This window comes from Panthera pardus, unplaced genomic scaffold (assembly GCF_024362965.1).
Source record: "Panthera pardus isolate Hobbes unplaced genomic scaffold, ASM2436296v1 HiC_scaffold_3, whole genome shotgun sequence".
Classification (NCBI taxonomy): domain Eukaryota; kingdom Metazoa; phylum Chordata; class Mammalia; order Carnivora; family Felidae; genus Panthera; species Panthera pardus.
The window spans coordinates 2308472-2322326 of NW_026526876.1; the positions used below are offsets into that span (position 1 = coordinate 2308472).

At 53.4% G+C, this 13855-nt stretch overlaps 1 protein-coding gene across 1 annotated transcript in view; it reads left to right on the plus strand.

Annotated features, from left to right (window-relative positions):
- Window positions 1-903: 903 nt before the first annotated feature.
- Window positions 904-13855, plus strand: part of LOC109245799 (multidrug and toxin extrusion protein 1-like) — a 36868-nt gene continuing 23916 nt past the window's right edge. Inside the window, exons 1-5 of the mRNA XM_019413320.2 lie at window positions 904-1048; window positions 8031-8132; window positions 10140-10208; window positions 12318-12466; window positions 13319-13361. Coding sequence (XP_019268865.1) covers window positions 920-1048; window positions 8031-8132; window positions 10140-10208; window positions 12318-12466; window positions 13319-13361 — 492 coding nt within the window. The 5' untranslated portion in view covers window positions 904-919. The remainder of the gene's footprint in view (window positions 1049-8030; window positions 8133-10139; window positions 10209-12317; window positions 12467-13318; window positions 13362-13855) is intronic.

Consider the following 13855-nt stretch of genomic DNA (forward strand, 5'->3'; position numbering starts at 1 on the left):
GCTTCTGCAAGAGAAGGAATTTCCACTATTACAGAAATCACCCTATCCTGGTAACTAACGTCTGCGGGGCAAGGATCGTGTACCAGGCTGAAGGCACGTCGTTCACCGACGCAACCTCATTTCATCGTCACCAGAACCAGCGGTGGAGAAACTATTCCGAGTTTACAGAGGAGGCAACGGAGGGTCTAGGAGGCAAGCAAGTTGCTCTGCTCTCCCGGGGACCACGCGGCAGGTGTCCCTCAAATCCTCCTTTGTGGACGAAAAGGTTCTGGTTCTCCCACTTCAGGCTGATTCAGGATAAATACCCAAGAAGCCCGGCCGAACGGGAATCGTTCTGTTTGGGAAACGTGGGCTTGTCGCTCTATTCTGGTAGATTCTAAGTTCTGTAACACAGTTGGTGGGGGGAAAGGGAGTACGCCAATTCCAAACCCAGCCTCAAAAGCGGGTGCTGGGCGCACTCCGCAGGGCGGGGGCCACCAAAGCCCAAGTGCCCGCCAAGGCGGGCGTGTGCTCAACCCGCGCCCCTGGCTGGTCGCCGGCCCCGTCCCGGAGCGAGGACTCGAGGTCCTTCCTGGCCGCACGTTTCAGAACCTGAAACCCCCGGGGCAGGCAGGCGCAGGGCCAGGGCGAGCCCTGGCGTCCGCGGCTCCGAGGGCCCAGCCCCCTGAACACTTTCTGGGTGCTTCCAGAACTTTTGCAAACGCTGCCTTCCCGGTAGGAGTCGCGTCCACAGCGGTGCAGGGGTGCAAGGGAGGCGCCCAAAGTCGCGTCCGGGCAGGGGGCGCGCACGGCGGGGCCCCGGGCTGCGGGCGGGCTCCCGGCGCGCGGCGGGAGGTCTGGGGCGGGGACTGGAGTGGGGGCGGCACTGCGCCCTCCAGGAGGCCATCTCCGCGCTCCCCCGCCGCAGAACTCCGGGAGCATGGAGGCTATAGAGCTGTCCGAGCCGAGCGGCCCCGGGGCCACCCCCGAGCGTCGTGGGCCGCGCTGCCAGCTTTTGCCCGGCTTCCAAGAGGAGCTGCGGGCGCTCCTGATTCTGGCGGGCCCCGCGGTGAGTAAGGTAGCCTCCGTCGGAGGCTGGGCCCGGCGGGTCGGGGGCCCGGCACGCGTGTCGCCCCGGGTGACCTAGGGGGAGGGAGGGGGTCAGAGCGAGCTGGCGGCAGACGCGCGGGCGCCCGGGGACTCGGTGCCCAGAGCCGCGCGGGCGCGCGTCCCGGTGCCTCCGCGTGCGTCCCGGGTCGCGCTCTGCACCGTCCCGGGGGCCGACCCGCCGGGCACAGGTGGCGCAGCTGGCCCCCGCCCGGGCATGGGGAGCCCCGAAGGAACCGGGACCTGCTGGCCTAAAGGCGCTCCACGGGTGCCTTCGCTGGGAGAAGATTCCAGCGAAGCAAGCCGGTTCCCGAGCCGCAGAACATTCGGGGAATCTGGTTGGCTTGAAAACCAGCTGTGGGGATTTCAGGGTAGCTAAATGGTCTCGAGGCAGGGAGGAGGAAGGTGAATTGCCCGTCTCTCTTGGATTTAGATCTCCGGACCCTTCGGGATTATTCTGTCACCCTCTGCACGAGGAAACCAGAGGCATCGTGTCTCTCACTCTCCTCCCCCGTTATTGTGTGTGCTAAAGACGTAGAAAGTTTTTAATGTGGTTCTCTGTGGGGCTGAGGTTTTTTTCTTATCATTCTAAGGCTAGGGCTTTTTCTGCGTTGTCTATTTAAAAGTAATGTGGGTTTTGAAAGCCACAGGAACCACAGAAAAATATAATCCCAGCCCTGTTCTCCTGACAGTTTGGGTGGTTTTCAAGTGAACGGAGTAAGAGTCATTTCATTGGACAAGAAGGACCAGTTGGGGTTTCAAGGCGGGAATAAGCTTTTGGCCACTTGGTAGGCGTTCTGCACCTGCACCGGCTAAGGCGGTCACGTGGCACTTCTGGCGTGGTGGCATCACTGGTTGAGGAATCTCATGATACCTGCTGTGGTGTGCCTGGGGGCAAGAGTAATGCCAGGGATAAAGCCGTGAAATGAAATTCTATCTAGCAGGAAGGTGTTTGTGAACCTCTTCTTGCAGAATGGAGAGAGAGAGAGAAAGCGTGGTTTGGAGTCTCTGTACCTGGGGGGCTATTCCCTGCTTCGATCTCAGAAGGCAGGTTGGCAAACGACTATGTGAATTTGAGTAGTTCCGGAACCCCTTCTAGCTTTTGTTTATTCATCCCTAAAATAAGGATAGAAATTTGGGCTTTGGCCCAATGTGCTGTCAGACTTGCTGTGAGAAAAGTCTAATGTAAGGCTGTTATTGCTCTAATAATACAAGACCGCAAGGTGGCTTGCTGAGACCTAGCCTCTCCCAGGACAAGTCCTTCGTCTCTCTGGTCTCCATTGTAACCTGGTCTCCCTTGATGTAGGGGGACCTTCCAGGGATCAGCACTAGCCTGAGTTGTTGACCTGTTGGGCCCTTTGTGTTGGTTGGAACCCCTGGGTGTTTGTATGTATATGACTGTGTTAATTACCGATACAATGTATATTACTTACAGACAAAAATAGAAAACCAGGACAAAGAAGGTAACAAAAACACTCTGAAAGTTCCCCACCCAGGCAATTTGGGAATTTCCTTCCAGCCCATTGGGTGGGGGTTTGTATCTGACTGCTTTACCCAATGTATATTACTTACAGACAAAAGTAGAAAACAGGACAAAGAAGGTAACAAAAACACTCTGAAAGTTCCCCACCCAGGCAATTTGGGAATTTCCTTCCAGTCCTTTGGGTGGGGGTTTGTATGTGACTGCTTTACCCAAAGAGGTCATACAGTGCTGTCACTCATTCAGTCTCTTTCCACACTCAGTGTCCCATACTTTCCACTCCGAATGAACTTCCGATGAGGCCTGTAAGAGAATATGCCTAATGCAAGGGAACAAGGTGCATATCAGAGACCATGTCGGTGCATGTTCCGTTTATTCTGCAGAAAATGTATTTGTGAGGGAGGGAGGTGGTGGTTGAAACTACCTAGCCTTGGGCTTTTCTACTTTGTCTTTGTCATTAGCATTTTATCTTCACTGCCAGGCTGAGTCAGAGTCCTGAAAAATAATCCCAAGGAGGGATTGCCTGCTCTCTAGGAGCACGGGCTGTGCCCAGCATTGCCGAGGGTGGAAAAGAAGGGGGAATCGCCTGGACCCAAGCTGAGGGAGCTTGTTCCCATCTGTGTGGAGAGAGGAATACTTGAGAGGGAGCTGGAGAACCTTCTAGGGCTGCAGGGCAGAACAACAGAGCGAGCCCCGCACGGTGAGGGGCGTCTGGACAGACAGGCTGGATGGCAGTCGGGAGAGACACCAGACCCGTAGGCTGATGGTTTGATTTTTATCCTATAGGCAGTGGGGAAATAATCAGCGGGCAGTACTTAGTGACGCATGTGAGATTTCGGCAGGAGCAAGCTTCCAGAAGGCAGAAGACGAGCTAGGCTTGGCTGATGAAGGTCTAAAAGAGTGGGAGGCGGGGCGCCTGGGTGGCTCAGTCGGTTACATGTCCGACTTCGGCTCAGGTCACGATCTCGCGGTCCGCGGGTTCGAGCCCCACGTCGGGCTCTGGGCTGATGGCTCGGAGCCTGGAGCCTGCCTCCGATTCTGTGTTTCCCTCTCTCTCTGCCCCTCCCCTGTTCATGCTGTGTTTCTCTCTGTCTGAAAAATAAATAAACGTTAAAAAAAAGATTAAAAAAAAAAAAAATAAAAGAGTGGGAGGCATCTCAAAGGGTGATGGGCATGAGGGGAAGGGAGTGGTCCAGGATCCTCCTCCATTGTCCCCTCCCTCACGCAGGCCTAGCTGTCTCTCCTCCGGATGCACCTGCTCACCTCCCCTCCTCCGCATTCCAGGTCTGGGCCACTACTGCCTTCAGCTTGTGTCTCCCTCTTAAAGGTTGGCCCCACCGCTCCACTTGGAGCCACCAATCTCCTCTTCAGATGTACTGTGTGAGCTTGTCCCCTTCCTTCGTTGTCTCCGTGAGGCCCTCCAGTCTCTCGTTTCAGTCTCCCACTGGTCCTTCACCCAGCCTCCTTTCAGTGCCCCAGCCTTGCCTCAGACCCCCCCGCCCTCCTGCCACTCGGGTGTTTCCTCTGCCCGGAACGTTCTTCCCAGACAGACCGCCCACCTTCACCATTCAGGTTTCAGCTGAACTTCATTTCTCCCAGAACCTTCTCGGACTCCCAGGCTGTGCTCTTGGAGCTCCTGCCTCCTTTGTAGCACCCATCACGTGTGTCACTGGCAGTGTTATTCCACGATGAACATCTTTTCTGTGCTCCGCGGTGGGTTCCATTGGTGTAGGAATGGAGTGAATGGTGTTCCTGTTACTTCCGTCCGTCTCCCTAGTGCTTGGTGCTCCAAAGATGTTGACCCCAGTTGACCATCTGGGAGTCCGGTGACTTGCGTCCTACCTCTGTTACTAACCAGCTGTGTCACTTGGGGCTGGCGGCTCAGCCTGCCTGCCTGGATTTCCTCGGGTGTAGCCAGTGACCCCGCAGGCTCCTTCCAGTGCTGACCTTTCGCTCCAGGAGTAAGCTTTCAGGCATCCATGGCGGGGGGGAGACCAGGGCCTTCTAGAACTGTCTCGTATGGCACACTGGACAGGCTCACACCCATTGCCTCCCCGGCATCTGGCCCTGGAGAGCACCCTTCCAAAGCGGCCACATAGCAAGAGTTCCGTTTGTTGCTGTCTGGCCGAAAAATGAGCAGGGCCTCCGTGGCAGGAAGAAACAGATGCCACTTGTTGTTTTTTTAATTAATTAAATTAAATCAATTTTTATTTAAACTCAAGTTAACATATAGCGTCATAATGGCTTCAGGAATAAAATTTAGTGATTCATCGCTTACACGTAACACCCGGCGTTCATCCCAACAAGTGCCCTCCTTAGTACCCATCACTGTTTAGCCACCCCCCACCCACTAGTTTGGGCATTTCCTTTTTTTTTTTTTAATGTTTATTTAGTTTTGAGAGAGAGAGACCATGTGAGCAGGGGAGGGGCAGAGAGAGAGGGAGACACAGAATCGGAAGCAGGCTCCAGGCTCTGAGCTGTCCGCGCAGAGCCCGACGTGGGGCTCGAACTCATGAACCGTGAGATCATGACCTGAGTTGAAGTCGGACGTGTAACTGACTGAGCCGCCCAGGCGCCCCCAGTTTGGCCATTTCTGTTGTGCATTTGACTACATGTAGCCATTGCCAGTCATGCTGTTGTGTAGGCAGCGGCCCGTGAGGCACCCGGGGGAACAAACCTGTGTCCGGAATTGGTTAATTCCCCAGGCACAGCAACGTGCCGTGTGATGGGACAATTTGGGAGGATCTTGTCCTTGACCAACATGTCTTGACTGGGTGTGCATGGGTGGGCGTTGGGGTGTCGAAACGCAGATCTCACAGCCCCACTGATGTCCAGAATCAGTCTCTTAAGCTAGGGACCAGGTGTTAGCCTTCTGATCAATATTCCCCAGGTGATCCTTTAATTTTTTAAAAATTTTTGTTGAATTTATTTATTTTGAGGGGGAGAGAGTGAGCACAGGGAAGGGGCCGAGAGAGAGAGAGAGAGAGAGAGAGAGAGGGGATCCTAAGCAGGCTCTACTTTGTCAGTACAGAGCCCAATGCGGGGCTTGAACTAACAACCATGAGATCATGACCTGAGCCGAAATCAAGAGTTGGACCGTTAACCCACTGAGCCACCCAGGCACCCCCCTCAGGTGATCCTTATGTGTAGGGACCACAGCCATGGTCAAGAGCTTACCCAAAGGGCTTGAAACCAGGATATAAACGTTACGCGGTTAACAAACATCAACCCTGGAGCCAGGATCCTCCTGGGACTGAAGGTCACAAATGGCTGCTGTGTTGGGCGACCTGAACCCCATGTTACTGCCATGACCCCAGCAAGTGTTCAGTGGCCTCAACACCGCATCTCACGTGGGTTAGCTGAACTCAGCTAGACTTCCTGGCCTTTTCATCTAAGAAACATAACTATTCCCACTGGTGGACGGGACACTTGCCCTCCAAAAATGCCCATTCCCTGCCCAACTACAAAAGGCGTTCTGTGTAGCATGATCAGTTAGAGCAGAATTGGGAAAGTGGCCCAGAGGCCTGATGATAGATGAGACTGAGCACGTTTTTACGTGAAGCCACGGAAAACAGCTCACATGTGGCCTGTGGGGGGACTGGGCACTGTGTCGTAGAAATAACGTTCCCGTGGAAAAGAGGAAAACAGATTCTGTGATACAGCCATTTGCCACTGTTTACATGCACGGAGGCTGAGAAGTTAGTGACCGTGATACTGAGTTTACTAAAAAAAAAAAAAAAAAAGAAAAAGGACCCTATGATCTTTAAAGTTATATAAATTCACAGTTGAAGAGACAGCAAGGTCCCCTGGACAGAACCACAGAGAACATCTGTAAGGATGGTGACGAGGCCCAGATCCTGGCCCGTCCCACTGGCACAGGCCCACGGGGGGTACCTTGGCTCTAGGCATAGGTTCTATAGGATTGGGTTTCCATGCCAACCTTTTTTATTTTCACCTCTGCCCCCAGCTTCTCGTTGTCTCCTGCCTGCTCTTTGGTTTTTGGCTCGCTTCTGCAATACGTTTTGAAAGCATCCCTTCTGCTCCATAGCAGAAGGTCGTGTCAGATGAGAAGTTGTGTCACTTGGGGACCCAAGAAAGATGGAACCTTGTCTGAGGTCTGAGCAGGAGGAGTCCCTTTTCCCTTTGCCGATGGGACCAGCACAAGCTCCTCTGTGTCCCATCAGCTTGGGAAGGGGCCCTTGGGGCAGACCCCAGCAGCAGCTGTCAATCCTTAGGCCTCTGTTCTGTCTCCCAGAGAGTCGGGGTGAGAGCACATAAGCCTTCTGGGAAAGAAGGGCTTTCCCGAGAGGTACTCCACTGCTCTGGCAGGTGAGGGTGGGAGGTGTTTTTTAATTTTATTTTTACTTTATTTTTGAGAGAGAGAGAGTGGGGGAGCGGGAGAGACCGGGGAGACACAGAATCCAAAGCAGGCTCCAGGCTCTGAGCTGTCAGCACAGAGCTCGACATAGGGCTCGAACTTGTGAACCGCGAGACCACGACCTGAGTGGAAATCAGAGGTTTAACCAACTGAGCCACCCAGGTGCCCTGGGAGGTGGCTTTAAATTAACCTAAGGAGAAAAAAGAAAGAAAAAAAAAATTAACCTAAGGAGATAAGGTAAGTGTCCAAACATGTGGCTGCAGCCTTGGGGAGCAAGTCATGGTAGTTCCTGGAATGATGGCTCATTGTTCCAGAAGCTGAATTTGCCCTCCTTTCTGAGCCTTCATAGGATATAAGAACTAAACATGCTTGGCAGATTGGGGATGTCTCTCCCCAAGATTCCAGAGCCCGTTGACCTTCCAGCAGGATAACCTCGTGTCTGCCTTAGGTGTTCCTGCCTGTGGAATTGATTGAAGGCGGCATTCTCTCCAGTCCTCACTAGGAATTTGGGAGAACAGGGGGGTTATCCCAGGAGGCAGCCTCTGACAACTTCAGAGAATGTACACATGTGATGTGCGGCCTGAGACCCTGCAGTGAAAAATCAATTTAAAAAGCTAGAAAGTTCTCAAAAATGTGATTCTGGGGGCGCCTGGATGGCTCCAAGTGTTGGACTTCCACTCAGGTCACGATCTCATGGTTCGTGAGTTCGAGCCCGCATGGGACTCTGTGCTGACAGCTCAGAACCTGGAGCCTGCTTCGGATTCTGTCTCTCTCTCTCTCTCTCTCTCTCTCTGCCCTTCCCCTGCGCTCACTCTGTCTCTCTCTAAAAAATAATTAAAAAATGTTTTAAAAATGTGATTCTGGTAGCGGTCGCAGATGAACCTTTTACCATCCTTCTGGAAGCCTACCTGAAGTTGCGTGTTGGCCTGTGAAAGTTGGCAGAGGCCGATACCAGCCAGATTCCGTTACTGGCGTTGATTTGCAGAGGGTGGGGGCGCCCCGACCCCCGTCCCCCTGCCCTCACACCCTCCTTCGGCTGTGACAGTTGGGACACTCACCCGCAACTCCTTTTCTGTCTCTTCCCAGTTCTTGGCCCAGTTGATGGTGTTTCTGATCAGTTTCGTGAGCTCCGTGTTCTGTGGCTACCTGGGGAAGCTGGAACTGGACGCCGTCACCCTCGCGATTGCGGTACGTAGGGGACTTTATAACACACGTTTCTGAAAGCCGTCTGTCTTTCCTCTTGCTGCTGTTACGAGGTGTCGCTATTTAATGGCCTAAAACAACCCAGCGTATCCTCTTATGCTGCTGGAGGTCAGAAGTCGCCAAGGGGTTTCACTGGGCTGAAAACACGGTGTTGGCGAGGGCGGTAACCATTTTTCTGTCTGCAGCTATAATTCTCCTTTGCCACGTAACCTCACGTTTTCCCGGGGTTCCGGGGGTTGGGATGGGACATCTTTGGAGGGCCCTTACTCCGCCTCCCACATCCGTGAATTTGTAATCCGTGGCGCTCTGGCCTTCGGTTCTTGGTCCCACATCTGGGAGGAGGGAATCATGAAGCGGGGGGGGTGAAGTCTGACTTCATCAGGAGAAACTGTGACACCCCCCACCTCCGCCTTGACTTCCATCTCCCTGACACGGAAGTGGAAGATGGAATCCTGGATCCTAGTGTCCAAACCTAAAATTGGGAGGAACCCCAAATCCTCCGTGTATCCTGGATATGCGTCCCCGAAACCAGAGAGAGATGTCGTTGACCTCTGCCAGGGGCTCAGTGGCTATGTCTGGCCAAACGACCCTGCCAACTTCTTTGGTTTGGCCAGCGAGGTGTCTCTAGGAAGGTGGATTCGGTGGCTTGTGTGCCCCTGTTCAGCCTCCCCAGTTCCCCCTTGGTGCTCTCTGCTAAGGCACACGTCCACCTTACTTAGCCGTTGGTGTTTGCTACCTCGGAACTGGGCAAGACTACTCTGAACCGGGTCTTGGGTATATAGGGGTTGTCTTGCTTTAGAAAACAATGTGAGGGGGTGCCTGGGTGGCTCAGTCGGTTGGGCGGCCGACTTCGGCTCAGGTCATGATCTCGCGGTCCGTGAGTTCGAGCCCCGCGTCCGGCTCTGTGCTGACAGCTCGGAGCCTGGAGCCTGTTTCCGATTCTGTGTCTCCCTCTCTCTGACCCTCCCCCGTTCATGCTCTGTCTCTCTCTGTCTCAAAAATAAATAAACATTAAAAAAATTAAAAAAAAAAAAAAGAAAAAAAAAAAAAGAAAACAACGTGAGAAACCCCCAGGCTTAATTATTCCTTTGTGGTTTTAATGTTTGGAAATCCGGGAGGGACAAACGCACCTGGCAAGCCTCTGGCAAAATCTCTGTAGCCAAGCAAGCACAAGAAAGCTGTCCTTCGGGGCGCCTGAGGGGCTTGGTTGGTTGATTGTCTGACCCAGGCTCAGGTCATGATCTCACGGTTTGTGAGTTCGAGCCCTGCCTCAGGCTTGCTTCCATCAGTACAGCTTTGGATCCTATGTTTCTCTGCCTCTCTGTCCCTCCCCTGCTCATGCTTGCGCTCACTCTCTCTCTGTCTCTCAAAAATAAACACTTGAGAAAAAGAAAGCAAGCAAGCTGGTGCTTCTAGGCTGAGTCCAGTTTGGGGCTGTTGTCTCTAACCTCCCCGCAGACTCAGGTAGAGGTAACAGGTTCCAGACATCCTGTGATGCCACTCCCTGGTGTTGGGGGTGCTGCCCTGGGCTCCCCAAAGCTCCAGGGACCCTGGGGTTTAGTTGCCGACCCTGGTCAAGACAAGTACACCTGGAAGCCCTCTGGCCTTGGCTCCGGGGGCTTGATTCTGAGCCCTCAGAACCCTTTGGGATATTGTAACAGGCCGTACTTGGCCTTGAGCAGGGGGACTCACCCAGAACTGCCACCCCACCACATTACGTTGCCGTTGAGAAGGATTCACGTTCCTCTGAAGTCAGGAAGCCAAACGCCTGGGACTTAAGAAAGCAAAAGGCTTTGTAGTGACCTCTGGCCGAGACGTTTCCTCTCTCTCAACTCGTACGCGTCCTTTAATTAAAGTGGGGCCAGTGGAGGGGCTCCGGGCGGAGAATGGGGCTGAGTAGGCCCACTGGTGAGGGTTGTCGGAGGCTCGAGGCTGCCTCTGATCAGAGCAGACAGAGAATATGCCTTCCCGTCTCCTTGCGTTTCTTGGCAGATGATCAACGTCACTGGAATCTCCGTGGGCTTTGGCTTATCTTCTGCTTGTGACACCCTCATCTCCCAGGTAAACGGAAGCCCCAGGTGACTCTCACGGTGACCCTGAACATCTTCTCCGGAGCATAGCCGGAAGGTCCCCAGTGGCAGGAAGGGAGGGCCGTGCGCACGGCGGGGAGGGACTTGCTGACGGCCAGCCCTGTGACGTCTGGCCAGCCGTCATTTCCACTTTCCGGTGCCTGCTTTCTTTGAAGCATGGCTGGGTGTCTCGCAGGCTTGTGCACGGCCACCTTACGTTGCCTTTTGACCACATGGGACATTTTGTACGAGTCCCTTTTATCACTTCCCGCATCATTGAGTCTGGCACGGTCCCCGTGGGTCTCAGACTTGAGCGTCCCTCTGAGCTATCAGCGGGGCTTGCCAGAGCAGGCTGGTGGCATCCTGGTAACTGCGGAACGAGCGGGTCTGGGGTGGGGGAGGGGCAGAGGGCCACGTCTGACCTGCTCTCTGCCAAGTCCCATGGTGGTAACTATTCTCTCTATAGCTAGCTTCAGGCTCCCGTACAGATGTCACTGAACATGTCCCAGGGAGAGATGGCACAGAGTTTTTGGCTTCTGTAGGCCCATAGGAGCTGGCTTCTGCGCGCACTGACCCTGTTTCGGCAGGTGGGGGGCAGGGCCCGAGATACTGCACGTCTAGGAGGTTGGTTTCCAGCTGATGCAACCCTGACTGGCCTTTAGAATCACACGGAGAGGGGCGCCCGGGTGGCTCAGTCGGTTAAGCATCTTTGGCTCAAGCCATGATCTTGCGGTCCCTGAGTTCAAGTCTCCCCGCGTCGGGCTCTGTGCTGACAGCTCAGGGCCTGGAGCTTCCTTCAGATTCTGTGTCTCCCTCTCTCTCTGTCCCAACCCCGCTCATACTCTGTTCTCTCAAAAATAAACAAACATTAAAAAAAGGAAAAAAAAGAATCACATGGGGAGCTTTTAAAAGTGATTGATGTGGGCGCTTGGGTGGCTCAGTCTTGAGCATCCGACGTCTGCTCAGGTCATGATCTCGCGGTTCGTGAGTTCAAACCCCACATTCGGTCCGCCACTGTCCATGCATAGCCCACTTCAGATCCTCTGTCCCCTCTCCCTGCCCCTCTCCACTGTGCTCTCTCAAAAATAAATAAACAGCAATGACTGATGTCTGGGTTCCACCCTGGACCTGTTAAATCCAGACTCTTTTTTTCTTTAAAGTTGATTTATTTGAGATAGAGCTGGAGGGGCAGAGAGAGAGAGAGAGAGAGAGAGAATGCCAAACAGTCCCTGCACAGTCAGCACAGAGCCCCAGCTGGGGCTCAAACTCACGAACCATGAGCCCACAACCTGAGCGGAAACTAAGAGTCAGACATTCAACCGACTGAGCCACCCAGACGCCCCTAAATGTAGACTATCTTTAGTGGGACCCTGGTGTCAGTGTTTTAAAAATGTTCTCCAGGTGGGGTGCCTGGATGACCCCATGGAGTGTGCTACTTTGTTTTTAATAATGTTTATTTATTTTTGAGAGAGAGACAGAGTGCGAACGAGGGAGGGGCAGAGAGAGAGGGAGACACAGAATCTGAAGCAGGCTCCAGGCTCTGAGTTGTCAGCAGAGAGCCTGATGCAGGGCTCGAACCCATAAACCGCGAGATCATGATCTGGGCCAAAGTAGGACACTTAACTGAATCACCCAGGCACTCCTCTTTTTTTTTTTTTTTATTAAGTAAACACTATACCCAATGTGGGGCTTGAACTCACCACCCTGGGATTAAAAGTCACATACTCTGGGCACCTAGAGGGCTGAGTCGGTTAAGCGTCCGACTTCGGCTCAGGTCATGATCTCATGGTTCGTGGGTTCGAGCTCCGCGTCAGGCTCTGTGCTGACAGCTCAGAGCCTGGAGCCTGCTTCAGATTCTGTGTCTCCCTTTCTTTCTGCCCCTCCCTTGCTCGTGCTCTGTCTCTCTCTCAAAAAATGAGCATTAAAAAAAAATTTTTTAAGGAAATCGAAAAAAAAAAGTTCTCCAGGTGATGCTAATGGGTAGTCAAGTCTGAGAACCACTAATGTAAAGAGCGTGGCAAAGTCATGACTGAAGGCCTTTGGGGGGTAAAAGGGGTGCCATTTCTGTACTCATGGGTTTGTTTGGACCGTGTGCACCTAGACGTATGGGAGCCAGAACTTGAAGCACGTGGGGGTCATCCTGCAGAGGGGCACCCTGGTGCTGCTTCTCTCCTGCTTCCCCTGCTGGGCACTCTTCGTCAACACCCAGAACATCCTGCATCTCTTCAGGCAGGACCCAGCCGTGTCCAGGTAAGATGGGCCCATGCCATGGGGGGGTGGGGGCTGGGATTGGGTCCATCTTGGCAGAAAAACGGCCCTATCCAGGTTCAGCCTCTGGGAATTACAAAGGCTGGCATTATGTAGTGCTTTTCATACCTGGCAAGCAAGGTCTAGACCCTTCCTTATTTGGGTGACTTCAGGGTACATCGTTTATACTGAAATAAGGTTTGCAAACATCCTCCGCTCGAGATAGGAGTTTAGGGCATTTGTTCACGGTTTTGTGATTCTTGACCCTGGTTGATACTAAAATCACCTGGGTGCCTTTAAAACCCGCCCGTGCCCGGTCCCCCTCCCCCCGTCGGCGTTCCGTGTGAATTGGCCTGCGGTGTGGCAAGGGCATCAGTGTCTTTCAGAGTTCCCCTCGAGGATTCTCATGGGCTGATGTCTTTGCCACCTGCTGGTCGAGTTAATCAAGACCTTTAAAATAAAGTCCTTGTGCTAGACCCGCGGCGGTGAACCTAGGGGGCGTTTAGCCATGTTGGGAGGCATTTCCGGGGATCAGGACTGGTTACTGGGGCTCTGTGGAGACATCGCGAAACATCTTTCGATGCACAGGTTCGTTCCACGGTGGGGAATTCTCTATCTGGCCGTAGTGCCGAGGTTGAAAAACCCTTTCCTAGACCTAAAGATTTGGAAGGACCAAGAGAGGCAGTTTTAAGAGGACAAGGTCTAGGTGTCTCTCATTTTCGCATTTGCTCCAGCAGTCGAAACCCATTAATTCAGAAAGAGCCAAGAACAGGAAAGATGGTTTTCGTTAGCTTCTCCTACCCACCCTTGCCTCACAGAGACCTCTGTGGCCTTTTTTTGCTTTTCGTTGTACAGGCTTACCCAGGACTATGTCATGATCTTCATTCCTGCCCTGCCTGTAAGTTTTCAAGGGTTACAAGGTCCCCTTCTTTTTTTTTTTAAGTTTATTTTATTTTGAGAGAGAGAGTGAGCGAGCCACAACGAGTGGGGAGGGGGCAGAGAGGAGAGACAGGATCCCAAGCAGGTTCCGTGCTGTCAGCGCGGAGCCCAGCTCAAGGCTCAGTCCCACGAACCGTGAGATCACGACCTGAGCCGAAATGAGGAGTCGGATGCTTAACTGACTGAGCCACCCAAGCACCCCATGAGGTCCCCTTCTTGGGGTTTACTGGTGGAAGGCACCTGAGCTACCTGTGGGCCCAATGCATTGGGTCAGTCTTCTGTGATTCACATGTGTGATGTTGGCTCCTTTAAGAAGTGGGGTTTTAATTATGCCTGTAGAAGACACAAACGTGTGTCCCTTGAGAGACCCCGGGACCGAGGCGAGTTCAGTGAACCACGGTCTTGAACTTCTGCCGCTGGAGGGGTCTCCAGGATATCCTCCGCGGAAAGGAG